The following is a 25,234-nucleotide window of genomic DNA, read 5'->3' on the forward strand; positions in this document are numbered from 1 at the left end:
GGGTCTCAAAGCCCCCTTGAAAGGGCTCCAGGCTTCACAGGGGCCATGGAATCCCAGTTGAGAATGGCTGGTGTAGTATTTTGTCTGTAACAATATATCGGAAATGGTCTGCATTACTCAACTCACTTGGCATGGGAACCCATATGATGGATTTTCTTTTACGTGCTTAGTTTCCGTGGAAACCCCTAACCGTAACCCTAACCCTAAGCAGGAATCTTGTCTTGCTAAGAAAAAAAAATGTCTTTTTCCTTATAAGGCATGGGCAGGCTCTTGAATGGGTGTAGTTAGGGTTTCACTTTGCTGTGAGCTCACTGTAGCTCTGTCAGCTCTGCAGGCTTGGAGCTCTACAAGAAAAAATTACAGTCAGCTCAAACACATCTTAATTCTTGTTAGAGAAACAAAATCAACAGAAGCAGCTTCAGGTATCAAACAGGAACGGGTCATGGGAAAGTCAGGTTGGTGAATATTTATAGAGCTGGTGAATATTTAACCTGTAGTTTATGTAAACAAAGCTTGTATGCGAAAAACCTTCCTCCTGCTTTAAGAATTGCAAAAATGTTAGTGGCCTCATCTTCTACAAGCTGATTGCTTTTATGCATACAGTAACCCAGTATGAGTGTCTCTGTTTTGTGACAAAGGAATGTTTTTATTAGATTTAAAAATACTATATAGAATTTACAAGATTAAAACCATTTACCATAATATATGTGGTGACTGTAATAATTAAGACAGCTTTTTTAGATATATGGAGTTAGAGTAACTATATAGTACTTGAAGCAGGATATTTATGATTTTGAAACTGCAGTTGGTGTGTGAATTTGTAAGTGTAACTGCCTATGATTTACCTCGGTTAAGTATTTCATGCCTAAATGACCATATTCTGGAAACTGTTAGAATCAAACTTGGCCACAGTTCAGCAGATTGTAGTCTCTGGTCCTGTAGGGTTTATAGGTTTCACAGCTGTCTATCCTTTTCCCTATTGTGGGATAAAATCACAACAAAAATTTTGGTGGGCTCAGATTGTGGTCACCAATTCTTGCTGGTGGCCACGCTGACAATTTTTCCTGAAATAATTAACTTTAAGTAAAAATAAATAAATATGCACATATACATGTCCAAGTCATTGTAATTTATGTAGTTTTTTTTGCAGACAATAATTAAAATAACGTACAGTTGAACCTATTTTTCCTGGACCTAGACAGAATATAAACACAAATAAGGTGCTTTACATGTTCTGTTTTATTGTTAGCTCGTAAGTCGCTATTGTGAAAAGTGACATTGTTTTAATATAATTTTTCATGGCACATTTACTCATACCCAGCAAGCTGTGGAGTAAATTAAACCCTGGATGTGGGTGGAGGGAGGGAGAGAGGAAGTAGTGTGAGTCAGGACAATGGGGTGGTAAATCAAGGACTCGAACCTCGAGCCCTGCTGTCTTGGTGAGAGCTGGAGGAGGCAGGGGTGATGTGGAAAGGTGAGCCCAGAGCTAAAGCACTGTGACTGGGGGAGAGAGCCTGCTGACCACCACCTGGGGAGCTGACGCCCAAGGTTCACTGCCTCCAGGAAGGTGGGGAACTCAAATTAGTCACCTGCACCTACAGTGTTTGTGGCTCCAGAAGGGGGCAAGGACCAACCCCTGCTGGCCGCTTGACCTTAGAGGTGAGGCTACGTGTTTGTCCCCTCCCCAGTCACAATACAAGAGCTGTAACCACAAGTAAATCCCTGGTGGCCGGATGTGGCCATGATGGCTACATTTGAAAAATGGCTGTCCCACGCTGCATGATATCTCTTTGTTACCAGCTTTGTAGTACTGATGGAGATTTGCTTATTATAAACAAGTGAGCCTATTAATATGGGTATTGGTCTTTACATAGTTGATTTAATATTTGTTAGGCAGAAGAGTCATGTCTCAAAAATATTAAACTATCTCACTGAAACATCGTTTCAGAGATGGGGAAGAAGTGCACTATGCAAGGCTCTGGCTGTAAACACCGTTGACAAGATCTGGGAACCAAATATGGAAGAAGAGTTCTCCCATTCGGCCTGTGAAATATTTTGAAAAAGTTATTTAATCAAGCCAGTGTGGAACTGGGAGGGGAAGGGGGTGAGTGGGGGGCAGGGGTACATAGCGACTCACCTGCGCACATGTCTCTTAGCAGCACCCTGACCCTCAGCACCCACATAGTCCCAGCCACAGAGGATGCTGCTTTATACAGGAAGCTGTGCTGGCTGCTTCCACTGTGATGTATGTGAACTACAGTGACCAGGGAGCCATCCAAGCTGACATTTCTGCAACCAGTGGGGCAGGGCCTGTAGGTGTTTCACTTTGGGTTACCTGGGGCAGAGGCATGGATGTTACCCAGGGGTGGGTTCCAGTATGAGAACATGAAGGTGTCAGGCTGAGGATTGTGTTTCATGATTTTTGTAGGATGCTGGACTATGTCTGGGTTCCTGGGTGAGGTGTGGGGGGAGGGTCTATCAAATTGCATGTACTGTATTGCTAACTCCAAGAGTTCAAAACTTGTGAATGAGCCCCCTCATCCTCCCACTTCAAAAAAAAAAAGTGGGGGGGAATGGCTTCTTGAAATCACAGATGAAAATTCACTTTGGCATCTTTATGTTTGGCATCCAGTGTTTGAGATCCTTGGCTGAACTTGGGGCACATTTTCTAGCTTTTCTCCACAAATCATGAGATGTAAAGTCTCCATTTAAAAAAACAAATAAAAGGAAGGCTGGGATTCTCTTTTAATACCATGCGCTAACAATCACATTTGACAGCAGTGCATAAGGCATCAAGTAGTGAAGTTCCCGTATCTGGCTTAATTCTAACAGCCTGGCTGTGGATTTCCGGGAGGGCATGGTGGGGAGTCCCAGTTATCAGGAGGCTTGTAGTCAGATTAGGAGAGTTGGCATCACTGATATCTAGTTAGTTTCACAAAATGAATTAATAATATCACAGCTTACCCCTATGGGTGAGACAGCTCTTCTTGCACCTCCCCCAGGCCATGGGGATATCCCAGCAGCAGTGTGGAGCTGGTGGTCAGACACCATTCCAGCTCTTCTGCACTATTGTGGTGGTGGCGCCCCCCCCTCCCCCCGCCCATTGATATTAATCACCCACAAGCAGCAGGCATGGCTGTGGAGGGGCAGGAGGAAGTGCACAGGCTGGCATGCAGGGCTGAGAGCTATGTGGTGGGGGGGATGCACAAAGGTGCCCTGTGCACCCCCAGAGCCCTGCTAGGAGGATGGAGGACTGGAACTCGCCCTCAGATAAATTAGGTTTGAGACTCCTGCTGTAATACAAGTAGATGAATTGGGAAAAAAAATAGTCTGAGCATAGGCCAGGCCTTTCCTTGACCATTGTGTCCCCGGTGGACATAGAGGAGAAGTTACTTGCTCACATGGGAGACACTGACTTTTCTGAGAAAAAGAACTAGTGGGGCTTGAAAAATATGGAATCTCACTTACATGTTCCCATAGCTTTCTGCCATGAAGCTAAATCATTTCTTTTGGCTTCCATGGTAGATATTGGTGTCCACTGTTTGCTGCTAGAATTACTAAGTGATATCTATATATGGTATAGAGACTAGAACAGGGGACTTTCAGTTCTGAAAAATGCAGGACTCTCCCAGTTAATCTCAAAAACATCTTCATTAGCTGCCAGTAGGGCTATCTGATGTTATCTGTTTATTGGGAGTTGAATTATGCCCTTAATCTTTTGAAGGCGGTATGCCAGGGGTCATATTGTCAGCACCTATAACGGCGATCAGATTTTCAAACTGCTTATCATGCTGAGGTCTTCGGCAAATCTAGTCATAGAGGATGAGAACCACAACAACATGAGCAGGACTTAATCAATCCAGCTGAGGCAAATAGGATACATACATTCTGTGTCAGATACTAAATGGCTATCATGTGAGTGCTATTTGTAGTCATATGGCTCTGAAGGCTGTAGATGTTTTCAAATGGATTAGGTCCTTCGTAAACAGGTTTGTGATTTAAATACCTATCCTGGTTTAGCAGTTCCAACTTTAACTTCACAATTTGTAAGTTTGAATAACATTTCCGTGCTGGTAGAATAAAAAGCACAATCATCAGATAATTTAACAACTTAGTGTTACACCTAAAAGATTACATTTGATTGGGCAAAAGTGGTGAAAATCGTAAAATCTGTTTATCTTGGCATGACCATGGTCCATGTTTGAATACTGGCAATTGTGTAAGTGATGACCTTAATCAACATAACAAATATGTTTTTATGTTTATGATAATGTTTACCTGACACTTATTATTGAATGTCAGTTGTGGCTTTTATGCTGAAATTAAAAACCAGTAAGACTGGAAATGTCAGTTTGCCAACAATGACAGTTCTCTTGTGTGTAGTTTTTAAATAATCATTATATAAATACACCCCAGAAGCACATTTTCTTCGGTTGTTAAATAAGTAGTGTTTCTCTTTATGAATCAATACTGAGTGACCCACCATGCTGACAATGGGCAGTGTGTGTTGCTAGGGGTGCTTTCATATGATACATAACCAAGTTCCTCAAGTGCTACTGCACTCTTTGTCATGAAGAGGTTTCCATTATATACAGGGTTTACAGTGTGTTCTGGTATGGCGATGGTCTGAAGAAGTGGGTCTGTCCCATGAAAGCTCATCTAATATATTATTTTGTTAGTCTTTAAAGTGCTACTTTACTGCTTTTTTGTTCTCACTATAAAAATTATTCTTGAACCCCTGGAGATCCTAACCATCTATCATTAAAAGCTTCCAGGAATACAGGAAGAGTAAAGCTGTTAACCCCTCTGTCCTGGCCCAGCTGCCTCTTAAACAGTTACTTTCATTGACTAATTTCTCTGTTCAGTTTTTATTTGATGTAGTGTTTTTCATTTCCTGGCCTAAGCCATAGTGTGGTGTTTTTTCTTTAAATGATTGTAGAGTGGCTGTGTTTCAGTGATAGGTGAATTGATTCCTAATGTATATCTTATTTACCTTGCACAGCTGTTGTGATGTTTAGACCATATTTGTAACGCTATGTGAGATATTTAGGTAAAGGTCCAACTTCTTTTCAAATGCAACGTGCTCCATAAATTACACTCTTCATTCCAAATACCAAATATTCAGCGAATGCTGTCTGCTCCCCAGCTCCAGACTAAATCAGTTAGGGGTTCCCTATAACAAGTCAATGCTAGATAACCTCTACCCCCTGAACAAATCAATTTGTGTTGGCCTCACACAACCCTCTGGTAGGAGTCAAGTTGGTAGGGAGTAGGCTTCCACCCCTTCCCAACTCAACCCTTGAAAGGGCAGCATTGGCAAGAGTTTTCCATACAAACAGAGGTTTCCACTCCAGGAGCTAAGTGGAACCAGACAACTTTTTTCAGTTAAGAGTAAATTCATTTTTAAAAAAACATTTTTGGAAGCACCCAAATTGTTTATGAATTTAGGTCATATTTGTCAAATGGTTTGATTGGAAAAACAATCAAATCCAGAACAAAAGTTTTGAAAACATAGAAATATTTTGAATGGACATTTCAAGCAGGAAACGAAGATTTAATTTAACAGTTTGCTTTGGAAACATCAATTCACATTGACATTCAGACTGTTCCATTTCAAGTCAAAATGACTTTTTTTTTTTTATTTCAAGAAAAAACTAAAGAGTTCGGTTGCTGTTTGAAATTGACCTCCACCCTCTTCCTCTTCCCATTGGCACATGAAACCCAGCCAACCAACCAAACCAAAACCCTACATAATGATTCACTCAGTTCAGAGCCAGACTCTGACCAAAGACCCTTATTCCTAACAGCAGCAGCTGTGCCATTCTTACCAAGCACTCAGTCTGCAACACCGGCCAGGTACCCCCAGTACAGAAGCAGTTGTATTCTTCCTGGTCTGAAAATGTGTGAGTGCTGCATCCATCTTTGTGACCCTCTGGACAGAGTGGGTGACTGATTTTTTCAAGCCCTCGCAGTGTTATTTCTAACTTTCTAGCCTAGCAGTCAGACTGCCTGGGTGCCTACTTACTTGGTAGTTTTAGACCATTAAAACAGGATATCAGTACTCCCCTGTGAGGACTACAACATCCCCTCCCATGAAAATAACCCATTGGAGGCACATGGGTTGAGAAACTCCCTAGATTTTATCTACTTTTCTAGGAAATCATTTTTGAATGAGCGGGAGGGGCAACTTTAAACTACCCGAATCCTGGAGATCTGAAAGGAAAAGAATCTCTTGATCCTTCTTCACAATAATTGCCCACACAAGGGGTAGGCTATTGTATTCTTCTCTGTTGCTGCTGACCCCAGGTCAGCAAGATTTCTGGAGCTGAGTCAGTTACAGCTGCGTGCTCATCATGTGCAGGGGCTCTGCAGCATTAACTCCCCAATACGAGGTTCTGTCGGATGTCTGTAGGGTCAGCTGGTGTGGCAGGGCCAGGTTGGAGGGCCCCTCAGATGGAGCCCAAACAAACAGAAGGGCCTGCAGGACAGCCACAGTCAGCTGGGTGGGAGATGACTCAGCCTGACTGGGGCCAACTGGCCCCAATGACTGGGCTAATAAGAGGCCTTTTAAAAACCCTTCATGGTACAGAGGGAGTGTGAGAGGTACAAAGACCAGAAGCAGTGAGAGAAAGCAGGTGGGAAAGGAGCGTAAGAAAGGAACCCCAGAAGGAGAGTGGGGAGCTGCAGCAGATCGAGAGAGGGACTCATTACAGCTGCAGCCTGGAGAAGGTACCAGTGGGAATTGTCTGGGGAAGTAGCCTAGGGAGAAGAGCTGGTGCACTGAGTGTGAAGGGATTCATCCCTTTCCACCAGCAGTCACCTAGGGTCCCTGGGCTAGAACCTGGCATGAGTGAGTGGGGGGCTAGGTTCCCCCCAGACCATCCTGTGCCCTAGTGAGGGTAACTAGGCCCTTGAGTGGGCCCAATGGACTGAATAGAGGCTAGAGGCCCAGGAATAGGACTGACTTTGTCACACTGGTAATGATGATTCAGAGAGCAGCTGCTTGCTAGCCTCACCCTAGATTCTGAGGAGCCTGATCCTTGCTGAGAACCAGTTTAATAAAAAAAAAAAAATACTTCTAAATGTTCCTGGTGAAGGGGTGGGAGAACATCCTCTTCTGCTCGCTTGCCAGGCTTTGAGAGGGCTTTTTTATTTGCTTGTTTGTTTGTGTGCTCTCTTTTCCTGAGCAGTGGAGATAGCTTGGGGATAGTCACTAAGTCCTCTTTGAAGTAATCTTGTTAATATGGTAAACAGTAACATCATGTTAGGAGAGATTCAATAAGGAGTGACTCAGTAGAGGTTGCGTATCATCTTATATCAACTTGTGTAAGCTGTGAGTCAGAATTTATAAACAGTAGCTGTGAAAGAACTGAAATTGTAAGGAGGCCCACTGTGGGGTGGCAGATGGGGGTGCAAAGAGGGCAGCTCCCAGTGTTTCAAGGGGGCCCAAAGCTCTGGCTGCTGCCATTACTACTGTGTTAGCAGCAGGAGATGGAGCTTCAGGCCCCTTTGAAATGCCATAGTAGCCCTGCTCCAGTTGTGTGCAGCTGGCAGAGAGTGGAAGAGAGGGGCAGCTCTGAGGTCCAGGCAGCTCTGAGAACTGACTGCCTTTGGGCCATGCCCCTTCTGCTCTTAGCTCTATCCCTTCTAGGGCATGGAGCTGGGCGACTCCCACATCGCCCCAGTGCCTGTGGCAGGTATCAGCACCACTGACTGTGAGAAGTGACTGAGTACTAGGCGTATCCTAGGCATTATTGATAGTTGTGCCAGTACAAGTAAATAAAACCCCAAAAGAAAGCAAATGATTACAAAAGGAAAAACTATACTTTTAAACATGGTTACAAGTGCCATTCTTCCTCACTTAGAAATGTGGGCTAAATACCTTTAAGTTCTTGATGCAAAGTAAGATCCATCTTCAAGTGAGCTAAAACTCATGTCACCATTTTGTGATGCTGTTATGCAAAATACCTTTTGACTTGAGTTGCAGCTGCCTTGTTCTACCTCTCAAGGACAGTTCACGAGATGCTCCCCTTATTCAGTTTCTGAGAAATTTGATGCACACAGGCTACCTAATCATTTCCTGTGTTGGTATAGTTTACAAGACCAGTGGCAATAGAAAGAAGATGATGAACTAATCTTTGTGGGTAGCAACAAAATGTTTGCGTTCAGCAACATTAGGGCAATTGCAGATTTTAGAAATGTTAAGTACTCCTAGGCTGGGTCTACACTTGCATTCCTCTTTTGAAAGAGGCATGCAAATGAGATGCAGGTTATATATCTGGCACCTCATTTGCATATTCTTTCAAAAGAAGAAAAGCAGTGTGAACTGCATCTTTCCTTTTGTGGGAAGAAGGGTTCTTTCAAAGATGGGGTTTACTTTCAAAAGCACTGCATCTACACGCTTTTCTTCAGAAAGAATAGTTGGCAAATGAGGTGCCACATACGTAAATCTGCACCTCATTTACATTTTTGGTTTCCCTCATTTGCATGCCTTTCGAAAGATGAATGCAAGTGTAGACCCAGCCTACACAAGAGAGAATAGGAAAAAGAGCTCTTTAAAATCAATCCAGTTAAAAACCTCAAACGTGCTTCTCATCTGTTCCTTGTGTGGAAAGGCCATATCAGCAGTTCCCAGCCTTGTTGAGATAGTGACCCATTTTGACAATTCCGTAAGACTTTGTGACCCAAGGCAATTCAAAACCCAGACAGAGGGGCAGGGGAGAGAGGATGTTCTCCCCTGGGAAAATTCTTGATTTGGCCCCCTGCCAGGCTTAAAGTCCTCACAGCCCCAAAAGTCCCCCCCCCACCTACCTCACCTGAGTGCTGCTGCCCCCCATGCTCTTTCTCTGGGGTGCTTCCTCCTACTCCCTCCCCCCCCACCTGCAGCATGGGCAGTTTCCTGTCCTGCTGTACTGAAATGGGACTCAATTTAGTCAGAGCTTTCCTGCTGGCTGTTTAAACCCAATTAAATTGAGTTCCATTTCCGTGCAGCAGGGCAGGGACTGGGGGCTGGAGGAGTGAGTGGCAGCAGTGGGGGGAGCTGCAGGGCAGGGACTGGGAGCTGGAGGAGTGAGTGGCAGCAGTGGTGGGAGCTGCAGGTGGCTTGGAGCCACCCAGCTGGTGACCCTTTTTTTAAAAAAAAAAAACCTAATGGTGACTCATGTTTGAGTTGTGACCCATGGGTTGGGAATCCTTGTCTTACATCAAACCAAGGATGAGAGAGACTATGGTGGCAGGTCTTTTTTTATAATAAAAAAAAAAACAGTATTCCTAATCGGCAAGCAGTGCTTTAGGCCAAAATCTATTCTATATGCCACCCAACTCCTTTGACTGCAACAGGATACTACAGCCAAATTCTGTTTAAAACAGCATTTACACTTTTAAAATGAGGCTTACCAGTATCACTGTCGACTGTGGCATATGTTTATGAAAGCTAACTGCAGCCCACCCCTGCTCAAAGCAATTTGAAAGCAACATGCTGGCTGCAATTCTATTTCCTCATTTTTCTTAAAGTAAAACTGCAAAACAGCTCTTTATTGTCTCAATGCTGGTCATGTTTGACTCTTCCAAGGTGCTAATGTTCATGTACTTACCCACCCAAGAGATATTTAGGATTCTCCTAAAAAGCAGCATTGAAGATACTGGTCAAGTGCCTTCAAATGAGGCTTGCATGTTGTGTGTATGTGAAATCTGGACAGCAGTGATGGAACAACCACCTCATGGTATACAAGGAGCTTTTTCTTGGGATAGATGTCCTGGTTCTCAAAGACCCTTTGTCTCATGGGCAAAAGCAGAGCTTGCACAACTCAGTGGTGGATTTCTGTGTCAATGACAACTTTAGTGCCATTATCATTCATCAACAATTTTGCTGGGCTGGTCACGTGGTTTGGATGTCTGTTCAGTGCTTCTCAAAACTGATCCCATTTTCTGAGTTGGAAGGACAGAGGAGCTTTGGGGCCAGCAGAAGCCATACGAGGACATGCTGAAGGCACGCATGAAAAGTGCAGCAGCAGTGTCGACACTTGGGAGAACCTTGCCCAAGATCATCTCCAGTGGAGAATGTAATCTGGGAGCGGGGTGGTGCAATTTGAGAGATCCTGCCGCAGTGGAGGCAAGGTGAGGTAGAGAAGAAGAAAAGACTGTCAAAAGCTGCCCTGCGACCCTCCAACAGCTACCAACGCTTGCTCTTTCTGTGAAAAATTCTGCAACTCCAGAATCAATCTGATGAGCCATCAATGGACTTGCAAATAGGAGGGTGACGGGAAGACATTCTCCTCACTGAGTGACCACCAAGGAGTTACCTTCTCCAATGCAAAAAGAAAATGTTTTTTCAACAAGCTAATATGGCACCAAGAAAAATTTTTCTTTACTAAAATTAGGCAAAAGTTATTCATCCAAGAAATAAGTCTTCTGGCACACTGGACTAGGATTTAGACTAGGGATGGTCCAATAACAGCCTGCAGGCTAGATCTGGTCCGCTAGAGTTAGTCCCTAGCGGCTCCCTACTTCTGTATGTACTTGGGCCTCAGCAGGTGTTGGTCACTAATCGGCTAATGGAAGCAGCAATTGCACAACGGGAGCTGCAACCGCCTGTACCTGTGGACGCACAGGTAAATGTAGAGGCAGCAGCTCCTTAGGGGCCAGCTGTGGTGGTCTGCCACATTTTATCACCCATTCCTGGTTTAAACCTACCTTGTGTTGCCAACTCTGCCACTGTTTTGCTGGGTGCAATACAACCCTGTTGTTCCTGAAGTCTGCTGGGGTCTGTGAACTCCTAGCGTGCCCCTCCCAGTGCCCCTCCCAAAAAATGTAACTGACTTATCACTGCTGCCTGGAGGAGCCTCTACTGCCTCCAGATCTGCTACGCACTCCTCTCTCCTGGGCTGAGGCAAATATGTGGGAAGATCATGCTTACCTGTCACAAGTCATAATGTTTATGGCATAACTTCTTAAATTGCTTCCTTACGTTCCTTCAAAATGTAACCCTTCTACTGGAAGGAGTTTGCAGCAATAGTCTGGGTTCAATATCTAGGGGTTCCTTTTCATCCATCTCACACAGAACTGGCTTGAGCCCCCACCCATTAGCCTGGGAAATTCACATGCCCCTGGGAGAGTCAGTGCTTCTGTACTTGCAAGCATCGAGTCTGAATGTAGAAAAGAAACTTTAAATGGAAGAGGCGGAAAAGTCGTATGTCATAAGCTTGGGAAAATAGCACACGGAGTTCATAACCAACCCTCAAGTAACTGTCCCGGCTCAAATGGATTGAGCACTATCCTTTGCCTCTCAGGCTTACCAGCCTAATATTGTAAGGGTTCCAGTCACACACCCAAACTTTTTTCCATACCCACCTTTAAATGCCCCACTTACACCTCTGTGCAGGCCCTGACACATCACACTGATGCATTCCTTCATTGAGCCTGAGGCAATGCCACCTTTGTGCTGGTCTGGCATTCCTCTTGCTCCTGCCAGTCGCTTGCCGCTCGCTGCTACTTGTTTACTATGCTCCACAGGCTGTTGCCTGCCATCTTGTGGGTTTTGCTTACAGCAAAATCCTGTGATTCCAGCTCTGTGTGGCTTCAGCTATAGTGACTTCAGCTCTGGGCCTAGCCACAGCATATCAGTATCCACCAAGATGGATTCTCACAAAATAACTACAGACCCAGCTTTAGATCTATCTTTGAATGGGGGATGCGGAGAACTGATCAAACCAGTCTTACAGCTGTATGGCCAAAAGGCTCCCAACCAGCTAGTTCAACTTCTGTCCCTCCCCACTTTTACCTCAGTGTTTAGCTGGAGGGAGCCCTGTGTGATCCATATCTTACACAGCAGTGATGACTGACCTGTACCCCCACAACAACTTCAAGCATTGGTGAGACCCCACAATTGTGCTGGGTGATAGCATAAATTGTGACTTTATAACCACATGTTGTTTACAATAGACAAGCTCGTTGCTTCACCTGCTACCTATCAGGCTTTGTTTACAAGGTGTTTTACATGCATACTTTTGTTTTAATGCAAATGATCTCTAAAGGACACATTCCCCGAATCCTTCAGCAGTATTGCATTACTGCTAGCACATTCCTTACCTAAATATATGCAACCAGTACAAATTATTGAAATTTGTACTCAAATAAGGTTTTGTTAGCAAGCTTATGTAATGGTCTCGAAATCAATGCTAATCAGTGAATGTCTTGTGCAACTTACTACCTTTGAATAACACAAATGTCATGTCTTTTATATTTATTCCTTAGGTATGAATATGTATTAAATATTAATCATTTTGGGATGCATAGCTGTTTGAGGCTTGACCTATGCTAGGGAGTTAAGTTGATTGCAGATAAATCAATTCGAGCAATACAATTGCTGTAGCTAGAAATGCATATCTGCAATCAACTTACCTGGCTGCCCACAAAGAGGGAGGTCAATGGGAGAGTCTCCTGTTGCCTTCCCTTACTCCTTGCATCAGCTAAGAGTACAGGGTTGACTACTGACCCCAAACTGTTAGATTCTGGGCATTTCTACTTGGCACATGAAATCGAACTCTGAGAGATTGACCTTCACCAGGTCAAACTTCCTAGAACTGTAGACATACCCTAAGAACTCTAAATGAAAACTGACATTTCCTAATGAAGCAATATGCTCACAAAATTGTGTTCTTAACTTCACAGTAAGGTGCTATTGCATTCATAAATATTCTTATACATTTTATTAAAATGTGTCCTACTAGTGCTACAAGAAATAGGGAAGTCTCCCATTCTCCTGAACTAGAAAATAGAATAGGATCAGTGACCCTACAGGAAGGTGAAGTCAGAAAAAGGGAAAAAATGATAGTTCTGCCTATATAGGGGCTCACTTAGCTCTAGTAATTGGATCCAATCTAGTGGCTAGCTATGAATTTTCAAGGACATTTTTACTGTGTGATGGGGCCTCTTGGAGAGTCTTTGGCATGCTAACTTGCAAGAAATTCTTGGGATCCTTAGTCATGAAGCAGCTTTCTCTGACCATGTTTTCCACCATCCTAGACTCTCTAAGAAGGTCAGAGGGACATGTAGCATTATTCTCGCCTCTGCTCTCTAAAAGCAGAATGTCCCTGCATGTGTCCTATTTGTAATAATTAATCATCCCAAACAGCAATGGGCAGGCTTTTGGCAACATGTCACTGATGTGGCAAGCAGCATCTTCTACAAATACAGCACATAGGCCCAGCTTAGTATGGTAACTTAACTATCTATGAAGGAGGCTGCTTAGTGGTTCAGTAACTATTTTTTTTTCATTGAAAATTAGCCCAAGGAAAAACCTCAACAGAAAGGATCTCCTAGACTGAAATGAGTGCTATTCTGAGCAGGTCACACACCCACCAGGAAGTCCAACATAAAAAAACACTGTTACACTCATTGGAGTGATTCCCATGGGAACTAGCATGTTGGACAGGATTCAGGTGGCATACTGTGCACTCTTCCTCTGGAATGTCCCTAACGACCCTTTCTCCAGTGCAACACTACTCAGCATTTATTTATTTCTGTTTATCATGGTGCCTTGGAGATTCTGTGGTGGACCAGGGCCTCATTGCAGAATAACAAAAATAGTCTCTGCCCCAAAGCACCTACAGCCTAAATGTGGCAGCTGTACACCACCTGAGGATTAGCTGTTTTATGCCCACTGAAGTGGCACAAAGCAGCTGGGGCTGGGGCAGTCAAGGACTTGGACTGGTACATTCAGTCCTGATCACTATATCTTGAACAGAGCAGAAACAGAGGTGTTGCAGAGATCATGAAGAAATTGTCATATGAGGAGACATGACAGATTACCAGTTTTAATACTTTTATTTGCCTGTCTCTAAACAGTGCTAAATTGTATAAAGGAGGTTAATTGCTCCTGTGTACCTTTTCTCATAGTATTAGAATGGGGTGGGGGGGAACAGTCCATGAAATTGAAAGGCAGCAGAACTTTCTGACAAGAGGAGAACGCTTTCACGCCACACATCACTTACCTGTGCAGCTTGTGATATTGCTGAGGCCAAAACCTCAGGACTCCAAGAAAAAGGATTAGATACTTACAGTAATCTTTTTTTTTTAAATCGGAGAATTTAAACTTTATGACAGAGGCTACGTCTACTCTAGCACTAAACTTTGAAATGGCCATGCAAATAGCCATTTCGAAGTTTACTAATGAAGCGCTGAAATACATATTCAGCGCCTCATTAGAATGCCAGCGGCCACGGCACTTCGAAATTGACGTGGCTCGCAGCCATGTGGCTCGTCCAGATGGGGCTCCTTTTCGAAAGGACACCGGCAACTTTGAAATCCCCTTACTCCTAACAGCAGATAGGAATAAAGGGGATTTCGAAGTTGCTGGTGTCCTTTCGAAAAGGAGCCGCATGGCTGCGAGCCATATGAATTTCGAAGTGCTATGGCCACTGGCATTCTAATGAGGTGCTGCATATGTATTTCAGCGCTAATTAGTAAACTTTAAAATGGCCATTTGCATGGTCATTTTGAAGTCTTGGGCTAGTGTAGACGTAGCCAGAATGTTAAATTAGTGGAATTAGGGAGCAAGTTGCTCTGTGGGCCTGAGCGACCCAGTTGCACAAAAGATGTTCCCCGCTGTGAACAATCCTGGAAATTCCTACTAACTCTCTCTTTCAGTGTCTGGTTTCTCAGCTCATGACGTGTCATTGAAGTGGAAAAACTAGAATGCCTTCCAAAACAGTTTTGGCAGTAGGAGTTCCTAGTTGCTCACCAGAGTGCACAGATCATGGTGGGAGGGAGGGAGAGCAAAAATAGCACATGGCCTTGAGATCATAATGGATAATTACTCATTTACACAATTCTGTATAGAAACTACTTTTGTGGGGATGGAGAAAAGGAGAGAGAGAGAAACTCTTGGCAAAAATTTGTCATGTTGGCTTAGCCTTGGGGGGAATTATTGGTGCTGACAATTGTCTGTCTGTCATTTGTTTGCTTTTGTAAGACAATGTGAGCACAAAAATTAATTTCCAGTACCATGTTTCTGCTAATGTGTGGAGTGACACGTTACATGATCTTACAAGTCTCTGGACTCTGTGGCTAGTATTTTTCTCTTGTAATATTGGATATTCGTGTCATAGTTCCTGAATTCATTGCACTTCTACACCTCTGGTCTCCATGGATATGTCTACACAGCATAGTGACTTTGAATTAATTTCAAAATAGTGGTTGTTATTTTTGAAGTTAGTAACCCTCGTACCCCATGAATGCATCTCATGGGGTCCTAAGCCTCTGTCATCTTTTACAAACACAGCTACGTACCTGTCATTCTGTACTTCAGCCTTGAGCATCTGCCGTCTTGTTCCCTCAGGGTATGTTTACACAGCAGCCTTATTCCTAACTAAATGATTCTGGAATAGCTGTGTCAAAGTAATGATGCTACACACAAAACAGCATTTCAAAATAGAACTTAGTTGTTGCAAAATACATTGTCTGCATACACAGTGCCTATTTCAAAAGAGGTGCTGTTAAGGCAGTGGTTGTGGCTATCCTGCCCCTCCCTCTTGGAAGGGACATGCAAATACAGCCAAGTCCCTCATTTGCACTGCATCAATTCCAATATCTTATGCCTCATTTTCATACTAACATGGGATCTCGATTTCAAAAGCCAAAACAGCCATGTAGATGTTTTTTCAAAAGGAAACCCTGCTTTTGGAAGCACCCTTCTTCCTGGAAAAAAAAAATTAGGCAGGGTTTCCTTTCTCATGCACCCCATCTAACTCAGCTGTTTTGGCTTTAGAAATCAGATCTTCCTGAACCAAGATCCTGCCTGAATATGCAAATGTGAGATTTAAATCTATGCCTCATTTGCATTTCCAATCAGCCACATTTGCCTGCCCTTCTGAAAGTGAGGAGCAGTGTAAGCACAGCCAGGGAATAGCACTTATTTCTAAATAGCGATTTTTCTTTCAAATAGGTGCTATTCCTGGTCTTAACAGCACCTAATTCAAAATAAGCGCTATTCCTTGTGGAATGAGGGTTACCAATTTTGAAATAATTCAACCACTATTTTTAAATTTTCGAAATAGCAGTCATGTCATGCAGGCTGTGGCCACACTTGGCCAAAACTTAGCAATGGCCATGCTAAAGGCCAAATCGAAGAATACTAATGAGGTGCTGAACTGAATATTCAATGCCTCATTAGCACTCTGCTGGCCACGATGCTTCAAAAGTGACGCTTTCAAAGGTGCGCAGCTCAGTGCAGCTACACAGGGATCCTTTTCAAAAGGACCCCACACATTTCAAAATCCCCGTATTCCTCTCAACTAACAGGAATGAGGGAATTTCAAAATGTGCTGGGTCCTTTTGAAAAGGATCCCTGTGTAGCCACGCTGAGCTGCATGCATTCAAAAGTGGCACTCTTGAAGCACCGCAGCTGGCAGTGTTAATGCTAATGAGGCACTGAATATTCAATTCAGAGCCTTGTTAGTATTCAGTTCGGCCATTAGCTTGGCTGTTTGGACATTAGCATGGCCATTTTGAAGTTTTTGGCCAAGTGTGGCCACAGCTGTAGATGCAAGAATAGTTATTTCGAAATAACTATGCTGTAGAAACAACTTCAGAGGCAATGGCAAAGCTATTCATTGACCAACCAGCTCTGATTAAGTAGCATACTGCCTTTTTTAATAAACATTTTAGCTCAAACATATCCTAAACAATAACCGCTCATATGAATGCATGGTTTACCAAGTGGTCATCCACCTTCAAGCATTTTACCCACAAAGATGTACCCTATGAAGTCCTCTCACAGGGCCTCTCTCTGGTCATAGAGGCTCTTTGATTAAGTGTGAATGATCCTGTCCCAGGTTAGAGCTGTCACTGCATGGTTTCAGGTCCTCTGTAGTTGCAGGCATCTTGAACTAGGACAAACCGCTATTTGCTCTTTCTGCAAAGATCGATAATTTCAAAAAACTTACCTGCATTGTTGCCACCTACAGATTTACAGCAGAAAATGTTTAGCTTATCCATTAAGCCAGCAACAGTCACTTGCAAGTACACAGATACATACAAAATTTACACCACTAATAATAGTAATTGAATAGTTCTGCTTCAAAAGCATCTGTCTTTGAATAAAAGCACTGTTTAATGTAGGACAGAAGTGATAATCCACTGTAAATGACATCAGCCAGTCATCATGGAATTAGATTAGTTATATGCAGTAAAATGGATCTCATTCCAACAAATGCTATATGGAACACGCAGATGCATTTCCTAAAGCAATCACTGAGCGAAAGTCAGTGGTGACCAAAAAAACATGGTGTCAATAGTTCAGAAAATGGCTGCATGTTTAAAGGTATGCAAAGTGGGTAAAGAATACAAGTGCGGGGGGGTATGGAAGGGGAACCATCTCAGAGGAAGCTGTTGTGGAGGATGCTAGGATGGTTTCTTTTAAACTACGTCACCCAGAAAACTCCCATTGTCAAAGTCAGACCTGGCATAAGTGAACACACATACCACTAATTTTGGTGGAATTTTTTCATCTTTATTGAAGGTGTTAAGTTTCATTTTTATTTAATGTCCAACTGGTGCAAATTGTGCTGTTCCACCACGTGGTATTTATTCAGACCGGTCTTCTGATGAACTTATACCTATCATTTATTTTTTTCACTTTTACATAACCAAAACACTTAGCCCCAGGCCCAAAAAGGGATTTAATAATTTAAATGTTTAGTATTCACCCACCATGGAACAGTCATTGAGCTAGAGAGAGAGGAACTCTGTGTGACAATGACTGTTGTCCCGTCATTAGTGTGCCCCTGGAAAGTGGGTGGCCTGGTGTCTGGTCCAGTCCCTCCGCTCCTGTCACTTTGTCATTATTTATCCACAGGGGAACAGTGCCTACTTTTAACAGGAGGGACTGAGGGAGCATCCTCAGAATGTCCCACAGCTCACTAATTAGGGTACTTTCTGGAGAGGTGGCAGATCCCTGTTTATATCCTTTCCCTCCCTGTTACAGAGAGAGGGAAATTTAAACCTGGGCCTCTTGCATTCTCGGTGAGTACTGTAACAATGGGGCACTATCGCCACCTCTTTCCTCGTCTAGTTGGCCTTTTGGAAAGCACACTATTTAGCCTCTGAACACACCTACCAGCTAGGGCTCCTCATGAGTTAGGTGGACAAAGGTTTATCTTCCCCTGGTTTGTGAATTGCTGCCCACAAAGTAACTGAATTCCTCTCTCCAGCCTAAGCCCCAGAGCATCAGTGCATGTGTTCAGAGGCAGAAACATAAGCACTGGGGAACTTTTAGCCAGAAATGTAGGTGAGTGAGTTTAGGGACCTAAAGGCTTTGGTGGGAGTTTTGTGGATCCCAGTAGAGCTAAAACTGGGACTTAAGCACCTAAACTGGAGACTGAGTGTGGAATTTAGAGGCTGTAGATTTGCACCTTAGCTCTTAGGCACGATGACAAAAAACAAAGTGCACCTGTGTCTACCACACAGTATTGGTAAAAACCAAAACAACCCCACCCCCAAATACTTTAGAACTCAATCCAGAGGCTTCACCTCAGTGTGGCCAAAAGAATTTAGGATGGCCACCTCCGTACCCATCCCAGCCCCCCCACCCCACTCTCCACCCAGAAACATCCTCCCACTCAGTGCAAACTTCTGGTGACTTACTGGAGCCATGTCCTGTGAACCGCCTCAGGTGCTGCCCTGCAACTGGAACTGCCCCACACCACCCACCCCCATGGGTGGAGCTTTGTCACCCCTGCGTGAGCCAACCCCTCAGCTGGAGCCGCTGCCGTGAGCCACACAGGGTCATGAGAGCTGCAGGAGGAGTCACCTCTGCTGCTGTCCCACAAAGTAGTGGTGTGCATGCATGGAGCCTGAGGAGGGTGCTCCACAAGAGTGGCTCTAATGAGCCACTTTGCCACCCTCCAGTGTCCAATTTGCTACATGCAGTGAACAGAGTATTGGGCACTGTGGCTTTACGTCATTAAGTAGTGAAATACGAGGAAGTTAACTTGTGCAGCAGCAAGAGTGGAATACCCACTGGGAAGCACACACACAGGGACATTATTCAACAAAGAATAATCTTTTCCTACATGCACCTAGAATGTTAAATTTACCTCTCTTGTGTGCCAGCTTACCAGAAAGATATTGATAGACTGGTTTCTGAGTTCCAATCAATGTAAAACATTCTTAAGGTGGATAGCATTATGAGGAAGATTAGGAGAACTAAATATGAAAAATGACTAGTACTTCAGAAGGGAGAGGGGGAAATGCACAGTTACAGATGTCTGACATGTAAATACTAACAAGGGAAATAAGTTATTTAGCATGGTACAAGTGCTTACCAGTAAGGCTACACAGAAGAAATTTTAGGAAAATATGAAGCTAATAATGGAAAAAATTTCCCAACCAGCAGGTGAATTAAGGTGGAAATAATCTTATGGGGGATGTGTTGGAAGTCCTTTTGTTTAAGTATCAGAGAGGTAGCTGTGTTAGTCTGCATCTTCGAGAACAAGTTCTTTGGCACCTCATAGACTAACAGGTATTTTGGAGCATAAGCTTTCGTGGGGAAAGACCTGCTTCATGCATCTGATGAAGTGGGTCTTTGCCCATGAACGTTTATGCTCCAAAATATCTGTTAGCCTATAAGGTGCTAAAAAACTTCCTTTTTGTTTAAGATATTTAAAAATAGATTTGATAAAGCATAATTAAGGGGATAATAGCAAAGAATCCTGCATCACTGGGGAGATGGAGTTAATATTCTAATAGGACTTCTCCTAGAAGCATAGTTAATGCTGAAGCTAGCTTCCCATTTAAGATTTTTTTTTTAATTTTCTAAATCCACAAATGTTCCCTAAAAGATACTGAAACTTCTTATCCTAAAGTATATTTTTTCTATGAAGTTTGGAAGAATTCAGCTAAGGCATTCTGAAGCTATGATGTCTCAAAATTTCCCTAGTTCATTTTCTGAAATCTCTCCAAATGGTGTTTTGGTTCATTATGTCTTGGAAACTCCAGTCTTTGCAAATATCAGACTTCTGTCAGCATAGTGAGTTGTTTTGTTTCATTATTCCAGATACCATTTATCACTTTCTTTTTGCCCCCATGTGCTGTCTTTAGGTGAAAGATTACCAGGGTATTAAATTAAAGTTTTTGAGAAATAAAATCAAACTTGTACAAGAAACAAAACAATCCATTCTTGTCTCACTTACCAATATTTGTGGTGGGGTTTTTTTTCAGTCTTTCATATTAACCACTTTGAAGAAATGAAAATAAAACTAACATTTTTTACTAGTACTGAGTAGTCAGGAAGAGGGAAGTGACCTTGTGAATTGCATACTTCAAAGTTTGAATTTTTTTTTTTCACTGTGTAGTACATTCATGTAGCTTTTAGACTCTACAGGAGCTTTTGACATGTGCAATGGACTCATATAAAAAACTATTTTGTATTCATCATTGTATTGTTTATAGAGTATCTTTCCAACAAAGTATCTCAAAGATCCCTATTTTCATTTACATTCAGGCCCCATCAAAGTGACCTACCACTGTAAAGAGACCATAAATTACACATATTTTAAGACCTCTTTACACTGCTAGCATGGTAAAGGGATTTATTGTAAATAAGTCTAAAGCATTCTGCAGTCGCTGACGTTAATCAGTAAACCCACATAACAATGCCTTGGTCATAAGTAGATGAATATAACATACCTTTCAAAATTCTTAGGTATAAAATACTTCTGGTTTCATTGCATCTTGCTTATAGGCAATTAGCTTGGTATAGCTCTGTTTGTTTCACTGAAAAGCCCACGTAAGCTGTGTCTGCACATTGGTGTTATTTTGAATAAGCTATTCTAGAATAGCTATTCTGAAATGGCTTATTTTAAAATAACACAGCTACACACAAGTTTGAAATAGCACCAGATACTTCAAAATAGCGTGTCTGAACGCAATGGCTGTGTCTACGCTCGCAAACTTATTTCAAAAGAATGGTGCTTTTTCAAGAGAGCCCATTAAGTGTCTACACAAAAAACCTTGTTTTGAAAGTAAATCCGAAAGAATGTGGTACTCCTTTCAAAATTGCTCTTCCTTTCCCATTTCAGGAAGAATGCCCCCTTTCAAAAGGAGATGTGTGTACACACTCCACAGGGCACTTCTTTCAGAAGAACAGTCTTCTTTTTCAGTCCCTGGCAAGCGGGGCCTGTGTGGGCACTCTTTCAAGAGAGCAGATCGCTCTTTTGATCCGCTTTTTTTGTGTGTGGATGCACTCTTTTGAAATAAGTTCTTCTGGAGGAGATCTGCTGGAAGAGCTGCTTTCAAAAGATCTCTGTAGTGTAGATATAGCCATAGTGCCTACTTTGAAATGATTGGCTTATTTTGAAATAGTCTGCATGATGAATACTACCTATGTCTATACTAGCCCATCTGCCTTTTGAAAGGGGGATGCTAATGAGACACTACAGCAGATGCTAATGAGGTGTTTCCATGAATATGCAGTGCCTCATTAGCATAATACCAGCCACAGCGATTCGGAAGTGCTGCTTTTGAATTGTGCGCTGCCTGCGTAGGTGGGGTGGGGCTTTCAAAAGGACCACCCAGTCTTCAAAAGCCCTTTATTCCTAAAACCAAATAGGAATAAGGGGCTTTCAAAGACTGGTGAGGCCTTTTGAAAGGCCCCCACCTACACAGGCAGCGCATGATTCAAATGTGACACTTCTGAATCACTGTGGCTGACATTATGCTAATGAGGCACTGCATATTCATGGCAGTGCCTCATTAGCATCCCACTTTTGAAAGGTGGGGGGTAGTGTAGACATAGCCCCAGTGAGGTGTAGGAAAATGGAAATAATGTGCCCTCTATTTTGAATTTATTTCAAAATGGTGTGTTTGTAGTATAGATGCTCTCAAACTTAGTTTAAAAAAACTTGGCTGTGTGGCTTTACCCATAGTGTCCTTTAGATTCTTTCAGAGTGCTGTACCAGCTTCCCAACATATATAAAGTTTATTATTTCTGCTGTTGTTAAAGGTGGTATTTGACATAAGATTCAATATTTTGCATTATTTCAGCTTCCAAACAATTTGCTGAAGAGGTAGTAAAAGCCCACAATGACTACAGGAAGAATCATGGTGTTCCCCCGTTAAAGCTTTGCAAGAAGTTAAACAGTGGAGCACAACAGTGAGTTCAGTCATTCCTTTCTTGTAATGAGACCTTTTATTACATGTATGGATTAAGCATAGCATGTTCTTCTTGTATTACTTAGTACCCAGCTCTGCCTTTGCATACCCCACAAGTATGAGCACTTTGGCATGCAGTATCCTTTGCGGGGTCATCTCTAGTGCTTTGATGCTTCAGTACCACTGAATCTCTCGCGTGATGGTGTTTAGGCCTACCAACAGGAAAGGTAAAGGGGGCAGTTGCCCGCCGCCCAGAAGTTCAAAACTTAAGTGAGATAATTCTTGAGTCCTCTGAGGAAAGGAGAATGAAAGACATGATCTTTTAGAAACATAGGAATTACTATAGTGTCTGCAGGTGTCCCTAACAGTATGTAATAAGAGATGCTACAAAGAAGGATACATAAAACCTGTCAATGGACAATATGTGAAATAGCCAATCCATGAAATAAACAAATAAAGGTTGGCTTATGCCCTGAAGAATGTGATTTTTTTTTAAATATCCTTTTATCATTCCAATGTAAATGTGTGGTAAACAAATCTTGTCATTATCAATACATGAGTTTCAAGCCTTACTAGATTCTAACCACAGTAAATCCTGTGGTAGTGAGTCCCCCTGGTAAACTAATCCTGAGGTACTCGCCAATTAAAAATACACTAGGGTGTCAACATTCGTGAGGGGTTCCATGTTCCAACATGTTCCATGTTGGGGACCCTTGTGAATGTTGAATTTCATGAATCTGGCAGCCTGCCCCGGAGCCCCGGGAAGCAGTGGCTGCCAGCACTCCTGCTTGGCACCCCAGGGGATGTGGCAGCTGCCGGTGCTCCTGCCTGGTGTCCCGGGGGAAGTAGCTGCTTGGCTGCTCATGAATAAATGAATTTGCAAATCTTGAGACCCTACTGTACTTCAGAATTTGTGTTTTATAATTATGCCACATGTCCCCTGGCTTTATTTAGAAGCTGCCCATTGTCTTTCTCTACACTAGCGGCTCTCAACCTTTTTCTAGAGGGGGACCCATTTTGACACTTCAGGAAGACTTGGTGACCCAAGGCAATTCAGAAATGGAGGGAGAAGGGGGTGCATTACTATAATTAGATAATTCTGTGCCTGAAGCAAGAATAAAAATTGTGCCCCCTCATGTTATATTAATAGTTCTTTCATAGAAAAGGGGAAATACTACATTTACTATAGTTAGAGTTGTGGTGGTGGGAAGACACTCATCCCCAAACTGCACCCCCCCAGCTTAAATCCCACAATTGGGGGTTTGGGGAGTCATACTTAGAGGCTAGAGGGGCTAGGGGAGTCACATTGAGGGTCTAGGAGTCACTCAGAGGCTGCAGGGGGCTAGAGGAGTCACACTCGGGCTGGGAGTCGTTCAGGGACTGCAGGGGTTTAGGGGAGTAATACTCAGAGGCCACAAGTCACTAGGGCTGCAGGGGGCTAGGGGAGTCACACTGAGGTTATAGGGGGCTAGGGGAGTCACACTCAGGGGTTAGGAGTGAGTCACAAGGACCTCCCACAGCTGGAAGCTGGCTGGGGTGCAGAGCCCCCGCCAGCAATGCCAGCTGTGGGAACCCCATCTCCTGCAAAGGTTGGAAGCCAGGGAGCTGATCAGCTCTGCCCTCCTTCCCAACCTCAGACTCAGGCCCCCACCTTACCTGAGCTGGGCACTGCTCCTCAGTACGCACTTCTTTGCCCTGGAGCTGAAATGGTTCTCAATGTAATTGATTGGCTTAACTGCCTGATGAAGTGGGTCTGTCCCAGGAAAGGTCATCACTGAATAGATCACTTTGTTAGTCTTTAAAGTGCTACATTTCTGCTGCTTTGTTTTGCCTGATGGCTGTTAGTCCAATTAAGAAGTTGAGAACCACTTCAGGAGTATGAATGGCTTCTTAATAGCCACCTGTGGAGCTTCCCAACCCAGCCCAGCCAGTGACCTTTTTGAAATTTAATTGCAACCCATGTTTGGGCCCTGATCCGTAGTTGGGAAACCCTGCTGTAGACTATAAATTATTTTTCATATATCTTGGGCTCTCTTATATTTATCTTCTCTTTGACAATAACAGGATTGTTCACTTTAATCTTTCCTACAGGAGCCTCCCCATTTCTGTAATACTTTTCATTGGCCACTTTTGGATGCCTCTAACTTCTGTCATGTTCTTTTTGAGATCATTGACCAGAATTTAGCCCAATGGTCCATATGATGGTACATCATTATACATGATCTTGTAATATTCTTACTGTTTTCTAACCTATTCTTCATGTGTCCTAAAGTTTTTGGTATTTTAACTTGCACCTTATGAAGTGCAAAAGACTTCATTGAGCTCTCCACAACCACTCCAGGTCTCCTTCCTTAATGAGCAGAAATAGTATAGAGCCAAGCAATGTTTATGAATTGTTCATGTTATTTCACATACATGTTGCCTCACATTTGTCTCTGATGTCATCTGCCATTTTGCTGCCCAGTTGCCTAATATTGTTAAGTGCGACATCCAAATGGCAACATCTGAGGGATACAGTTTACAACACGGCCTTGTTGGTGTTTGGAAGAAGAGCTAGAAACACGAACGACTGGTTCGAAGCTAACTCTGATGAGATGATTCCAGTCATTGAAAAGAAGCGTGCTGCACTCCTGGAGTACAAACGCTCACCGAGCCAGAGTACCCTGCAAGCACTTAGAGAGGCCAGAAGAACAGTACAGCAGACAGCCAGGCGCTGTGCCAACAACCACTGGCTCCAGCTATGAAGCAGCATTCAGACCTATGCCAACTTTGGTAATCTCAGAGGCATGTACGAGGGTATGAAGAAGGTATTAGGACCCACCCAGAACAAGATGGCACCCCTGAAATCCAAATCTGGTGAAGTCATCGCTGACAAAGCCAAACAGATGGAGCGCTGGGTTGAGCACTACTCCGAGCTGTACTCACGCGAGAATGTTGTGGTTGATGCAGCCCTCGATGCCGTCGAGCTCCTACCAGTAATGGACGAACTGGACCAAGAGCCGACTGTGGATGAACTGAAGACAGCCATCAACAGCATTGCAGCTGGAAAGGCCCCTGGTCAGGATGGTATACCACCAGAGGTAAT

At 43.3% G+C, this 25,234-nt stretch overlaps 1 protein-coding gene across 1 annotated transcript in view; it reads left to right on the forward strand.

The window, feature by feature from the left end:
- The first annotated feature begins 327 nt into the window (after positions 1-327).
- The window catches only part of GLIPR2 (GLI pathogenesis related 2), a 40,833-nt gene continuing 15,926 nt past the window's right edge, over positions 328-25,234 (forward strand). Inside the window, exons 1-2 of the mRNA XM_074985996.1 lie at positions 328-455; positions 22,042-22,150. Coding sequence (XP_074842097.1) covers positions 443-455; positions 22,042-22,150 — 122 coding nt within the window. The 5' untranslated portion in view covers positions 328-442. The remainder of the gene's footprint in view (positions 456-22,041; positions 22,151-25,234) is intronic.

Source organism: Carettochelys insculpta, chromosome 2 (genome assembly GCF_033958435.1).
Source record: "Carettochelys insculpta isolate YL-2023 chromosome 2, ASM3395843v1, whole genome shotgun sequence".
NCBI classification, from domain to species: Eukaryota; Metazoa; Chordata; order Testudines; family Carettochelyidae; genus Carettochelys; species Carettochelys insculpta.